This window comes from Ictalurus punctatus, chromosome 10, assembly GCF_001660625.3.
Source record: "Ictalurus punctatus breed USDA103 chromosome 10, Coco_2.0, whole genome shotgun sequence".
Lineage (NCBI taxonomy): Eukaryota > Metazoa > Chordata > Actinopteri > Siluriformes > Ictaluridae > Ictalurus > Ictalurus punctatus.
Window position 1 is genome coordinate 508,533 of NC_030425.2, and position 14,105 is coordinate 522,637.

A 14,105-nucleotide genomic window follows, 5' to 3' on the forward strand; every position below is an offset into this window, starting at 1 on the left:
TTTATGATGGTGAAGATGCCAACGTGCATGTAACTCCAGTCCCATTCACAAAGCGCCAGATTTTCTCACAATAAAATGACGTCATTAGAAAACAGCTTTTGTTAAGATCACGAGAAAGTTAAGTCGAGATCACGAGAAAACAACAGAAAAAAAATGAATAATGCATGGATGCTTAGGGCTTCCATTGAAAAGTAAAAGTTTTCTTTTTTTAAATTTTTTTTTTGAAAAGATAGAGCGGAAATTAAGAGTCTTTTTGCGAGTGTTACATAAACGACCGACATGCAGTATCGCTGAAGATAATCAGGCTGATGGCGCTGTTCACAGGTGTCGTTTATATATCACACGACGCGCTTAATTGCCACGTCACCTGATCATGGCAAGCCTATAAATAGGCATGATGTTATACAAGTTTCAGATACCGGTCACGTGCAAGGGCGCGTCCCACAGCGTTGAGCTCACGCAACATGGAGTTCCCTTTGAAAGGGAATAATATACCGTTTGGTAGATTTTTGGTAAAGAATACATAAGAGGTTCAAACAATAGGGAATTTATTGTAATAGGGAATTTGCCTGATGCGTGAAATCCATCATCTATCAGCGTGATCTAGACTTGGCAGAAAACGAGCTTGTGTTGTATGTAACGTTCTTGAAGTAAGCGAGCTTGAAGTAGATATTTGAAAATATTTTTTTCCATACATTCGCATGTTTCATTTACATTTAGATTATTCTGTGAGTTTGCTGTCCTCCTATTGGTGGCTTGCTCGCTGCCTTTGGTAGCAGTGGCACTAAATCAGTCACTGGTGGGCGTCACGCTGTAGCTGCAGTACGTTATAATATAGCAATTAAACTAAAGAATTCTTTTACGGTGTGTGACTTGGCTGCGGCAGCACCAATAATCAAACCAAAAATTGTACATCATTTTACAAACATGTACTTGAAGCCAGCTTTAGTAGTTAATGACTATGTTGTTTAATATTGGGTTTATAATAGTCACATTGATAACGAGTGACCATTACATTTACTTATCCTTTTTTTTTTGTCTAATAGCTAACTATGGCATATTTGTCAGTTCAGGTGCATGTGTTTACTCTGTAGCTCTCAGCAATATTATTGTATGATCAAAATAAATCTGTTCTTCAATCACAGTACGTTTACATGGACAGCAGTAATCTAATTATTGACCTTATTCTGAGTAAGACAATATTCTGATTAAGGTGTTTACATGAGTCACTTTTAGAATATTCCTATTCCTATTCATATTCCTGTTTTACGTGTTAGAGAACACAGATTGATTAATGATACACGTAATTACGTCCTCACGCCACGCCGTCCGACGTTCCCTCCAGAATTTCACGTATCGACATACAGTTTGTCTTCGCTACGGTACCATATACAGTTCTATGTGTTACATTTTTAATCTTACAAAAGCTTCAAGTGCAGGTAATTATTTCTCATGTTATACATGCAAATAGACGACTGCTTGAACCCATGGGCTGCGTCCGAAACCACAAACGTGTATCTCTCCTACTATATAGCAAATTAAATTAGACCAAAACATAAACAAATAATATTATAACATTAAAACATAAACAAGAAACCAAAATTTCCATCCGGAAAATTACTCTGCATGACTTTGTAGAAAAGCCACAATCAACGGCATTCATACTCCTCACCCCAAAGCAAAAGAAAAATGTAATATATTGTATTGCCACCAATGTTTGTTTTGTTTATACAGGTATAACAATCTGTTCTTCTAGTGGGCTACACACACAACCTGTAGGTTTTAAACTTCTCACTGTTGTACTTTTCGGTTTAAAGGGCTCATAGAATAAAATGCTTATTGTTTTTCAACATCTGTCATTTACTCAAGAATATTATTAAAACTAATTTAATGATACAGACTAATACTAAAAACATTGCAGTAATGGGAACAACGACAATACCAATACACATTCTCAATTTTTGACAAAACGTCATTCAGCGTAACAAACCATGGTCAATAAACAATAAATACACAATATACTACAACCACAAACTACAACCCACCTACACAAACTCATTCACTCTCACACACACATACACTCTCTCACACAACTCACACACACTCAATAATACTCACTCACATTCACACACATTCTCTCACACTCACTATCTCACACTCTCACTCTCACTCACTCACATACACACTCTCACAACACTCACTCACTCTCTCATACACACTCACACCATTCACTCACTCACACAATCTCTCTCTCACACACACTCACACCATTCACAGTCTCACTCGCACACACACACACACACACACAGACACACACACACACACACACACACACACACACTCTGACTCATTCACTCACACACTCTCATACTCTCTCTCACACACACTAACTCACTCTCTCCCACACACTCTCACCCTCACTCACTCACACACACACACACACACACAAGCAAGCAGAGGTGAAAATGGTTTAAGAAAGTGAATGAAGTTCCAAGTTTATAACAAAGGATGTTATTTCACAGACCATGACCTGAACAAACCATCAATTTTATCAATCTAATTTTACTTCTTTAGAAGGGTTTTAAACTTAATATTATTTAAAGATTCTGGGGTATTGCTTGCATGTTAAAGGGTTTTCCTCGTTACGTCATGGTGGTGAGGGGATTCCCGCAATGGTTATTCGTTCGTCTGGTCGTCGTTGAGTGGCGTCTCTGAAGATCAACCGAAATGCTGAATGGAACAGCGTCTAGTATGAGGGATGTTTGGAGAGCTAGCGGCAGGAGTTTTGAAAAGCTGCAGAGTGTGTGCGTGTGTATAATTGTAGTGGGTTTAGTTTGGAAAGTTCCCTATTTTCCCTAAGTTTCTAAATGTAAAATATTTTTGCTGACTTTGTGGTTCATGGTTTCATTCTCTGAATCTGAGAACAGAATGTTAAACTGTATTTATTAACTTTAATGCAAGAACTTTTGCAAGAACTTCCTGTTCAAGTTCTTGCAAACTTTGTTTTTTATAAATATAAATTCTTTATTCTAATATTTTAAGATACTGGATATTTGATTTCCATCAGCTGCAAGATTAAGATCAAGATTAAAACAAAAAAGAAAAATATTACACTTTATGTATAATGAATCTAGAATATATGAAAGTTCCACTTTTTGAATTAAATTATGGAAATAAATGAACTCATTTTTTTTAGATGCACCTATAAATGTACTTGACATTTACATTGGAATTCCTCAGAGCTGAAACATGAGGATGAGACAACAACAATAACGATACTGATGTGCATGGTTGTGTTCCAATATTGAATTTAACACAATACAATGAAAACACAATTTAATTTAACACAACACGATTTAAAACAATGAAGTGGACCCTAGTCCACTTCAGTTCAGTTGAGTCCCCTCAGTTGATGGGCAAAACTGTTTACAAGCCAATAAACTACTTTGAAATAATGAATATCTGAAAGATGTAGCGTTTGATTTGTTTTGACCATCAGTCTTGAGAGAAGGTGTGTTCCTGGTGGTTGTCTCCTCTTCTCCTTGTTCTGGAAGTGTCCGCAAGTGAGAGCTGGAGTGAGACACCCTTCCAAGGCGTTTGGGGCCAAGGTGTTCTAGAAGGGATTCATTTATTTATAATCGTACTATCCGGTGTGACCCATGTGAGGATGGGTTCCCTTTTGAGTCTGGTTCCTCTCAAGGTTTCTTCCCAATATCATTTCAGGGAGTTTTTCCTCACCACTGTCACCTCTGGCTGCTCATTAAAAAATCTATAAAAATCTATATCCTGAATTTATATATTTCTGTAAAGCTGCTTTGGGACAATATCCATTGTTAAAAGTGCTGCACAAATAAAACTCGACTGAATTGTTCACACTGTGTGGTGGACCCCCTAGTGGGCCATAAAGGAATTGCAGTGGAAGCTTGGGTGCAAAAACAAAAATGTATAAATGCCTATACCCGACCTGCCAACTTTTACGGGTAACCCTTCAGTCTTGAGAGACACATGAGTTACACACTGCATCAGGAGCGGACGTTAACGAGGGTGTGTTATAAACTTTACTGGAACATAAAGGGGACGCTGAGCAGCACCATGTGAACAGGGAAACTGATGTGGATTAATGCAAATGCTCACACACACTCACACCCACACACACTCACAACAACTTTAAAGAGCTTTACCGTGTTGTATCAATAGGGGAAGCAGTGTGAGCGAGTGTGTGTCTCGGAGAGAGGCAAAGTTGACACACGAAAAATCAATATTAAAAATACAAAACGAGAGTTTGAGTTCCTTTTAAGCGAAACAATCTGATGAATGTAAGAGATCATAATTAGGCTTGTGATGATAACTTATAATAGTTATAATAGTAACACCTTGATTTTTAGTTTAGATTTTTTTTTTAAAAATCAGATATCACTGTGTGCAGTGGAGTTTGTTCTCATGGCTTTTGTTCTGATTCGTAAATTAAATAAGTCGACCATAGTTTATTTTTTCCCCCAGTCTCTGATCACATGACCTAAATCTGACCTACAATCACAGAAATCTTGCATACAGAGGTGTTCCTCTTTGGCACGGAACCTGGCGATGATGACATAGTGTGTGTGAAACCTCAGGGTGTGTTAAATACCTGCTGATCAGTACAAATCAGTCTCAAAAGGAGATATATTACATTTGGAACCTTCCCAGGTTACAGTTAGGGCCGGAGGCTGTCGCCGTGCCATCCACAAATGCTGCTTGAAGCTCTATCATACAAAGAGGTAGCCAAATGTAATGGGTTTTGTTGGAAGGTTTTAGGGTTGGAGGTTTTCTGAGGGTTTCGGAGGGTTTTATCAATGGAGGGTTGGATTGTTTTAGGGTTGAAGGGTTTTAGGATTGCAGGTTTATGGAGAGTTTTAGGGTTTTGGAAGGATTTAGGGTTGGAGGGTGTGATTGAGTGAGACAAAGAGTGAGACATAGTGATATAGAGTGAAAAAGAGCGAGACAAAGAGTGAGACGGTGTGAGACAGAGTGAGACAGTGTGAAAAAGAGTGAGACAGAGTGAAATAGTTAGACCAAGAGTGAGATGGTGTGAAAGTGTGAGACAAAGAGAGAGATGGAGTGAAAAATAGTGAGACTAAGAGTGAGACAAAGAGTGAGGTAGAGTAAAAAAAGAGTGAGATGGTGTGAGATGGAGTGAGACAGAATGACACAAAGAGTGAGACGATGTGAAAAGAATGAGACAAAGAGTGAAACAGAGTGAGAAAGAGTGAGACAGAATGAAAAAGAATTAGACAAACAACAAATTTTCTTTACATAAAATGGTGGAGAATTAAACAATTTAAGCAGAACAGATCATTTTCCCTACAAAGAGGAAAGCTTATTTATACTCTCTACTGCAGCCTGTTCTCAGCTGTGAGGTTCTGGAGCTTCAGGTCAGCTTCATGTGACATACTGAAGCAGAGCATGATCAGTATGCAGTATTCCAGCATGATAACGACCACAAACACACCTCCAAGACGACCACTGTCTTGCTAAAGAAGCTGAGGGTGAAGGTGATGGACTGGCCAAGCATGTCTCCAGACCTAAACCTTATTGAGCATCTGTGGGGCATCCTCAAACGGAAGGTGGAGGAGCACAAGATCTCTAACATCCACCAGCTCTGTGATGTCATCATGGAGGAGTGGAAGAGGACTCCAGTGGAACCTGTGAAGCTCTGGTGAATTCTATGCCCAAGAGGGTTAACGCAGTGCTGGAAAATAATGGTGGCTACACAAAATATTGACACTTTGGGCCCAATTTGGACATTTTCACTTAGGGGTGTACTCACTTTTGTTGCCAGCGGTTTAGACATTAATGGCTGTGTTATTTTGAGTGGACAGCAAATTTACGCTGTTATACAAGCTGTACACTCACTACTTTACAATGTAGCAAAGTGTCATTTCTTCAGTGTTGTCACATTAAAATATATAATCAAATATTTACACAAATGTGAGGGGTGTACTCACTTTTGTGAGATACTGTATATACAAATAAACTGATAATCTTCCACAGACGTTTAAGACCATCTGTGTTATTCTTTTGTGATTGTTAAAGTGTCGACATGTCAGGAGACATGGCAGCAGACCTGAAAAAAGTCTATTACACACGTCTTGGTATTTATTTCAGTAAAAGATCATAAACGTTATCATACATCATCATTGAGGGGGTGTAGGAATTTTATACACATCACAGTGTTTTTGTCAACCACATACACTATAAATGCGTCAATTATTTCACAGACATCTGTCTGGTCATTTCTCAACAGCAGAATTTCACACACATACACATACATAAAATGTCTGCAATTCTAATACGTCTGCCACATTCAGTCACAAGATCTAGTGTTTTTGTGATAGAAACCAAAATCGGTTCGCATGTGTTAATACACATATATACCAAAGCAGTCCAATCACACACCGTACCTCGCACAAGACACATCTGATTCACGAGATTTGTTAGATGTCTCGGGTCAACATCGCATCCGTTTACAGCTATGGATACACCAACACAGTCTGTAAGGCATTTGTACAATAGACTGGACATCTCACACCTAATACGGCATTTAAGCAGACTCTTTGCTAATCCTGTAGCGCTGCACACATTCCCCATCTCAAACGGCTGGTGTGACCCCCTTCCAGCTGTCCACGGCGTTGTAGACGATCTGCTCGCTGCTGACATCCACAGGTTTCTCTCTGACCTCGTTAAGCCTTTGCACAATGTACACTTCGTCCCGCAGCTCGTGTACAACGGCATCCACTGATCCTTGAATTCTCTTAGGGTTAACCCTCAAACCAAACCGACTCAAGGCTTGAGCGATGAAATGTTTAAGCACAGGTTTGAGCAGATCACGCGATAGTTCCTCAAAGTATTTGTCAAAGAAATACGCGTCAGGTTCGAACAGACAGGAGTGTTTAAGCTGACTTGGATGATCGACTTCAACCCAAACAGAGATCTTTCAGTTTTTTATTGATAACATGCTCCAGAAGGACCACGACTGTCGCTTTTGTAATCTTGGACGCGTCAGATCGAATACAGCCGTCTATGTCATCAACACCGATGTAGGCAGGGGCGCCAGTTAAAGAGCCGCTGATTCCGTACGGAGTTGTGAGGAAATTTAGGTTGTGATATCCTAATTCCTTGCAGAAATTATCCAGCCACTTGTTGTCGTATGTTTGTGGCGGGGATTCTAGCGTTGTCGTCGGGCAGAGCCGGCGCTGTCTCCGGGGTGTTGCTGTAGCAGGCGTATGTAGAATCTTGGGACATCTTCGTAATATGTGTTTAACTGTGACACAGGCCACCCCGTTTTTAATCATCACAGCATGAGGGCGGTCTTAAGAGAGGATCTCCAGAGTTGGTAACGCACTGCTCGGGGTTAAACAACAGCTCCTTTACAAGCTCATCACCCACACGAAGAATTTTTGACAAACTAATACATTGTTGTTTTTTTCTTGGAGCAAAAGTTAACTCCTCAATCTTTTCATCAGCGTCTCTTATAGGCGTGATGCAGAACCGTCTTCTGGAGATATTAGGAGTTCTCGGTGTGGCCATTGTAGCAGTTAGTTGCAGACTGTCTTCTGTGTTTAACCATAATGTCTTAACAATCTATTTAAAAACCCATTAACACCCCCACAGACACTCATTATCATAATCAATCTGTAGGATCACACCACGACACCCATAAATTAAGCACTCCTAGAGAAACGCAGACCTGACAAGGACGAGGCCATAGTTCTACCGCCATGATTGACATTTTGACAGAATGTACTGGCTACGATGAGAACACGTGTATGGGTGTGTTTAGAGAGAGAGAGAGAGAGAGAGAGAGAGAGAGAGAGAGGTGTGTCTGAAAACACGTATGTGTGGGCGGGGTTCAGCGAGAGTGAGGTGTTTCAGTTTAACTTCATTAATGCTTAACACAGCGAATGAAAGACATCTCTGGAAAAGACTTATCTCCTAGTTTAAACATTACGGCGATTCTTTTAACCAGCACTTTAACATTTTTACCTCGCATCCACCGATTCCTAGCTTTGAACCCATACATGGACCTGTCCCACCAATCACTGTAGCCGAGGCACTGTCGGCCATCAAGAGGATGAAGAATGGTAAAGTGACAGGGCCAGATGATATCCCAGCTGAGTTCTGGAAGCTATTATGAAGACGAGGCTCTGAGATCCTTGCAGCATTCTTCAACAGGATTGTCACCAACAACACACCTCCTGAGCCTCGACAACCTGTGCCACTGTGCTGATCTAGAAGGGAAAGTGGGGTAAAACCATTCGGCTTTTGTCCCATAGAGAGGAGAAAATCTTAGAACAGCAGGGACAAGTGGAAGTAATAACAGCTCGACACAGATCTTGCCTCTTACTGCACTCTTCTGTCTAAATTCTCATCTGAAGTGACTTCCGCTAAGACTGCCTTCTATAAAGAAAAGCTGGAAATGTCTGCACAAGACTCTTGCAAGCTCCACAACATCTTTCTTCACTACTCAACACACCAGCTCCTCCTGCTCCATCCTCCCTGACTACTGAAGACTTTGCCACCTTTTATGATAAGAAGATTGAAAAAATCTGCCAGACCTTCACTTCTACCCCAACTCTTACACTACCCATTGAGGATTCCCCTTCTCCTTTACTGGCACATTTTTCTAATCAAGCAACAGAAGAGATCCTGCAGGTCATCTTGTCCTGCAATCCTACCACCTGCCCATTAACTCCAATCCCTTCCACACTGCCACAATCACGACTATCATCAATTGCTCCATATCATCTGGTTATGTACCAACTGCATTCAAGAGAGCAAGGGTTATTCCCATCCTGTAGAATTCCACTCTGGATCCCTCTGACATCGGCAACTACTGACCAGTATCACTTCTCTCTTTTCTTTCTAAAATCCTTGAATGCACTGTTTACAACCAACTGTCTCTCTAACTCTCATAGAACAAGCTTCAAGATCCTAACCAGTTTAGCTTGAAAGCGGCACATTCCACAGAAACTGCCCATTTGACCTACACTGAGAAGCTACATGCTGCTAGATAAGCCAAACTGTCATCAGTCCTCGTCCTCCTCAACCTCTCAGCAGCATTTGACACAGTCAACCACAAGACTCTCTTCTCCACCCTCATGAGTCTCAGAGTTCATGGTGCAGCATGGTAGTGGTTTGCTTCCTACCTGGTAGGTTGCTCATACCAGGTGACATGGAGGGGATCCACATCTGCTTGTCTCCACTGGTGTCCCACAAGGCTCAGTACATGGTCCTCTTCTGTTCTCCATGTATACTCAATCTCTTGGTGAGGTCATATCCTCACATAGATTCTCATACCACTGCGATACTCAACTCATCTTTCCCTCCCTTAAATCCTCTGACATGTCTCAGCATGTCTGGCAGATATCATCAGCTGAAACTTAATCCCAGGTAAACTGAACTGCTGTTCATCCCTGGTGATTCATCACTATGTCACGAGCTTGTGTTCTCCCTGGACAACTCTCTGATCCCACCTTCAGTTACTGCTCTCAACCTTGGGGTACCCGTGGACAATCAACTGTCCTTTTCCTCTCACATTGCTAATCTGACACACTCATGTCGACTTCTCCTTTACATCAAAAGGATTTGTCCATTTCTATCCATACAGACCACTTAGGTACTGCTTCAGTCTCTTGTTATTTCGAGACTGGACTACTGCAACTCACACCTGGTAGTTCTGCTGGTGAGTGCCAATCAACCTCTGCAGCTGATAAAGAATGCAGGTGCTTGACTTGTTTTCAACCTTCTCAAGTTCTCCCACACCACCCCACTGCTACGTTCCCTCCACTGGCTTCCTGTAGCTGCCTGCATCAGATTTAAAACACTAATGCTTGCCTACAAAGGCAAGACCGCTAGACTGGTGCCACCATCTCTCAGGGTACGGCATGCATCTCTAAGGAGGGCATGCATCAAGACTCTTCTATGTTCTGGCACCTAGGTGGTGGAATGAACTTCCCCTAGATGTCTGAACAGTTGAGTCACTGTCGGTCTTCAAACAAAGTCTAAAGACCTACCTCTTCCTAAAGTACTTAAATTAGCACTTTTCATTAAAAAAATAATAAATAAATTGTGTTGTCTGTGTGTTTTTCTTACTATATTACCTCCCAACAGTTTTAAGACTGATAGTATTCTTAGTCCATGACCTAGTGAACCAGTATCGGGATGTGTTTATTGATAGAGACTTCAAAGCCCTTCTGTAAGTTGCTCTGGATAAGGGCATCTGCCAAATGTCATAAATGTAAATGTAAATATTGCACAAAGCACAAAGACACACAGGGGGTTTAAATATATATATAGACTAATCAATGGCGAAACACAGAACAGGTGAAAGTGATCATGACACATGGGAAACAACCAATGACATGACATGGGTGGAGACAGGACATAAACCAAAACAAAAACACATACGGTAACAAACAGAGACATGTCAATGTGGACATGCGTGCAGCATTTGTGCACTTTATTAAGCAGCACTCAGCACTCAGATTCTCCTGAAGCTCCGACAATAGCTCCCACTCCCAGTGGTCCTGGCCTGCTGGGCAAAATGTTCACATAGAGCCCAAGGTCTCGAGGCAGGCATTGAACCATTTTATTATATAATTTCCACTGTGAAGAACATCGAGCTGCATTTTATGTGTAGGTACCTCACAAAAATGCAGCTAAATAACTGGCGTGCTTGCTACATATTTGGGTAAATTCAATGGAAAACTACATTTCACATAATCCTTTGCTTTAGGGTGAGTTGTAATTTGTTTTCAGTGGCGCAGTCTAAGCCAATACGTTTCCTGTTAAATTACACTTGTAGCCAATCAGAGATCACCTTTGTTGGGGAGTGGAGAAAAGAGAGGGAGGAGTTGGTGGACAGGTGAAACGCACTGGGAGGGAATGACACACGGGAGCAGAGCGGGAAAAAAAATTGAGTTTTAACGCAGAGGTGACGATGTTTGTAGACTATAAAGTACTCTTACAGTAGTGGCACAAATATCATTTTGTTAAGCTAAGAGTCGTGTGCACCTAGCAGTTTGGTAACTTTGTGAACCGTAGGTTTAAGTGAAGTGCAGCTCGGTTATCTGCATTTGTTGTTTTGCACTAGCTTGAAAAGGGCTAAGTATAAACTGTAACCCAAGGACGTTTAAGCTAATGTCGTCGTTAGGGATGGACAGCTGTAACCTCCAGCCGCAGTATTCACCAAGGAATTGAAGGGACAAGAACTGTGGAGAACTGTGCTAAGTAGCACGGTAACTACACCTGTGTAAGAAGGGATTCTACCGCCAAACCTGCATCGCTGAATTGACTGTTGCCTGCTGGAACCTCGCTTGCAGCGGATTCATTCACTCAGCTCGTTTCCAAGTCAGTTAATTCTTCCCTTCGAGAGGCGTGAGTAATGGAGAGTTTTGAGTAGCAGTTCATTAAAGGAGCCAAGGAGTTGTTTTTTTTGTATGTGCACCAACTCACTTGCCCCAACGGGAAAAAAACAGAAACCCAAGCACTTAGTAAAGGTTTGAACATTTACAACTGTCACGAATCGAGGTTGAGCCAGAAGCAAGTGCAGATAATGACATTTATTGAAACAAACGTACTATGAAACAAATACACTAGGACAACTTGGAGTAACACCGTGGCATGACACAAAACACAGAGACACGAACGACAAGAGTCTAGGACAACGAAAGACAAGCAAACAATGCAGACGAGGACTATATATACACACACACACACACACACGAGTGCTCATTAACAAAACGTGAGTCAGGTGCAGGTGGTCATGTGACAGCTAGTGCAGTGCAGTGGCTGATGGGAAGTGGAGTCCAGAGTTTCTTGATACATGACAGAACCCTCCCCCAAGGGTGCTACTCCCGGAGCGCCCAAAATTATACGTCCTCCAGCTGGTGGTCCTGGCCCCCTAGACAAAATGTCCCCAGCAGAACCAGGAGGCCGAGCGGCTTCCACAACGGCACAGGGAGGCTGAGATACTTCCTCAGCTGAACAGGAAGGCTGAGCGACGACCACAGTTGATCAGGGAGGCTGAACGACGACCACAGCTGAACAGGGAGGCTGAGCGATAACCTCAGCTGACCAGGGAGGCTGAGGCTCTGAGGTCACCAGGTGAACCTTGGGAATGGGCGGAGCTTGGGTGGCCATGTCAGCAGACTGGGGCGTGAGCAGAACTTGGCTGTGCGTGCCAGCAGTCTGGGGCGTGAGCAGAACTTGGTGGGTCAGGTCATCAGATGGGAACATGAGCAGAGCTTGGTTGTTTGTTTCAGCAAACTCTGGCTTTGGCAGAACTTCGGTGGTCGTGTCGGTAGTCTTGGGCGTGGGCTGAACTTGGGCGACCGGGTCGGTAGACTTGGGCGTGGACAGAACTTGGGCGACCGGGTCGGTAGACTTGGGCGTGGACAGAATTTGGTCGTTAGGCTTAGATATTAGCGGAGCTTGGTCAACTGGATCAGCAGGCTTGGACGTGACCTCAGGGACTTGAGACTTGACTTGGACCTCAGCTGAATAGGGAGGCTGAGCGATGACCTCAGCTGAACAGGGAGGCTGAGCGACGTCCACAGCCGAACAGGGAGGCTGAGCGAGAGCCATAATAGGGGAGAGAGGGTGGGAGTTGGTCTCCGCCCTGACCACAGACTCCTCCTCCTGTCGGCGTGGCATGGTGTAGCCCTTTATGAATGCCGGTTGTGGCCTGGTGCATGGTCTGTCCAGCTGCGGCAGGCCTAGCATGCAGTTATTCTGAGCGAGCAGTTCATCTGTCCTTCTTCCCTGTTCAATAGTCCTATATACCACTCCCCATATGCTGCAAACCAGGCGTCCATCTTAGTGATCTGCTGCTTCTGATAACTGGTCTTTCGTTCTGTCACGAATCGAGGTTGAGCCAGAAGCAAGTGCAGATAATGACATTTATTGAAACAAACATACTATGAAACAAATACACTAGGACAACTTGGAGTAACACCGTGGCATGACACAAAACACCGAGACACGAACGACAAGAGTCTAGGACAACGAAAGACAAGCAAACAGTGCAAACAAGGACTATATATACACACACACGAGTGCTCATTAACAAAACGTGAGTCAGGTGCAGGTGGTCATGCGACAGCTAGTGCAGTGCAGTGGCTGATGGGAAGTGGAGTCCAGAGTTTCTTGATACATGACAACAACAAGATGGAACAAATCCAAACTATATTGTAACTATAAAAAGGAAAAAGTTACTATAAAAAGTTACTATATTGTAACTATAAAAAGGAAAGATTTGTATACATCCCAGAAAAAACAGAATATAGGAAAATAAATGTATTTTTTTTGTTGTTGTTATACATATTACTTGGCGGCTTTGAACTTTTCTTTTTCATTTAATAAGATTTGTATATATTTAACATACTTGATATTTGTTTCTGGGGAATACCCATATAGCTCATAGTGTGTGAGTAGGGTAATTCTTCAGTGGAGGCACCGCACTGTTATCTCAAGACTAAATCTGTTCTATACATTTATGCCTGCGTTAACATCGTCTACTGGTAAATAGAGGTTAGCAAATTCACCATCAACTACTAAGTACTCAGGATTCTATTAATTAAAACCTTTTAATGTAGTAACCTCATCTAATATTACACTTCCAGCACGAAGAAGGGGTTACATATGTACAAAATTTATATGAATAGTGCTATATATAAAAAAAAAAAATTACAGAGTGAGTGTAATTGTGTGCACTTCAGTTTCTCAAGTGTACAGTGTGGAGTCTCCAGTCCAGCGAAAAGCAGCTTCACTCCTGAATCCTGCAGTTTATTTACATTCAGGTTCAGTTCTCTCAGACTGGAGGAGTTTGAGCTGAGAACTGAGGACAGACCTCTACAGCTTTCCTCTGTCAGATTACACTCACACAGCCTGGAAGATAAATTAAATATCAGAACACTGATCTCAAACACACAAACACAGCCATAATACAGCTAAAGTTGACCACATAACAGAAATGTGAGTGTGTTTCTCTCACACACAGAAATCAGAGAGCAGGACACCACATCAGCACATTTACAGGAGAAGCCATGCCTTTCTGCACTCCACAA

General features: G+C 42.1%; 1 protein-coding gene across 1 annotated transcript in view; it reads right to left on the reverse strand.

Moving 5' to 3' along the window:
* Positions 1 to 6,628: 6,628 nt before the first annotated feature.
* LOC108270637 (NACHT, LRR and PYD domains-containing protein 3) overlaps positions 6,629 to 14,105 on the reverse strand; it is a 118,813-nt gene continuing 111,336 nt past the window's right edge. Inside the window, exons 12-14 of the mRNA XM_053683355.1 lie at positions 13,772 to 13,926; positions 7,052 to 7,300; positions 6,629 to 6,951 (exon numbers count right to left, since the gene is read on the reverse strand). Coding sequence (XP_053539330.1) covers positions 6,629 to 6,951; positions 7,052 to 7,300; positions 13,772 to 13,926 — 727 coding nt within the window. The remainder of the gene's footprint in view (positions 6,952 to 7,051; positions 7,301 to 13,771; positions 13,927 to 14,105) is intronic.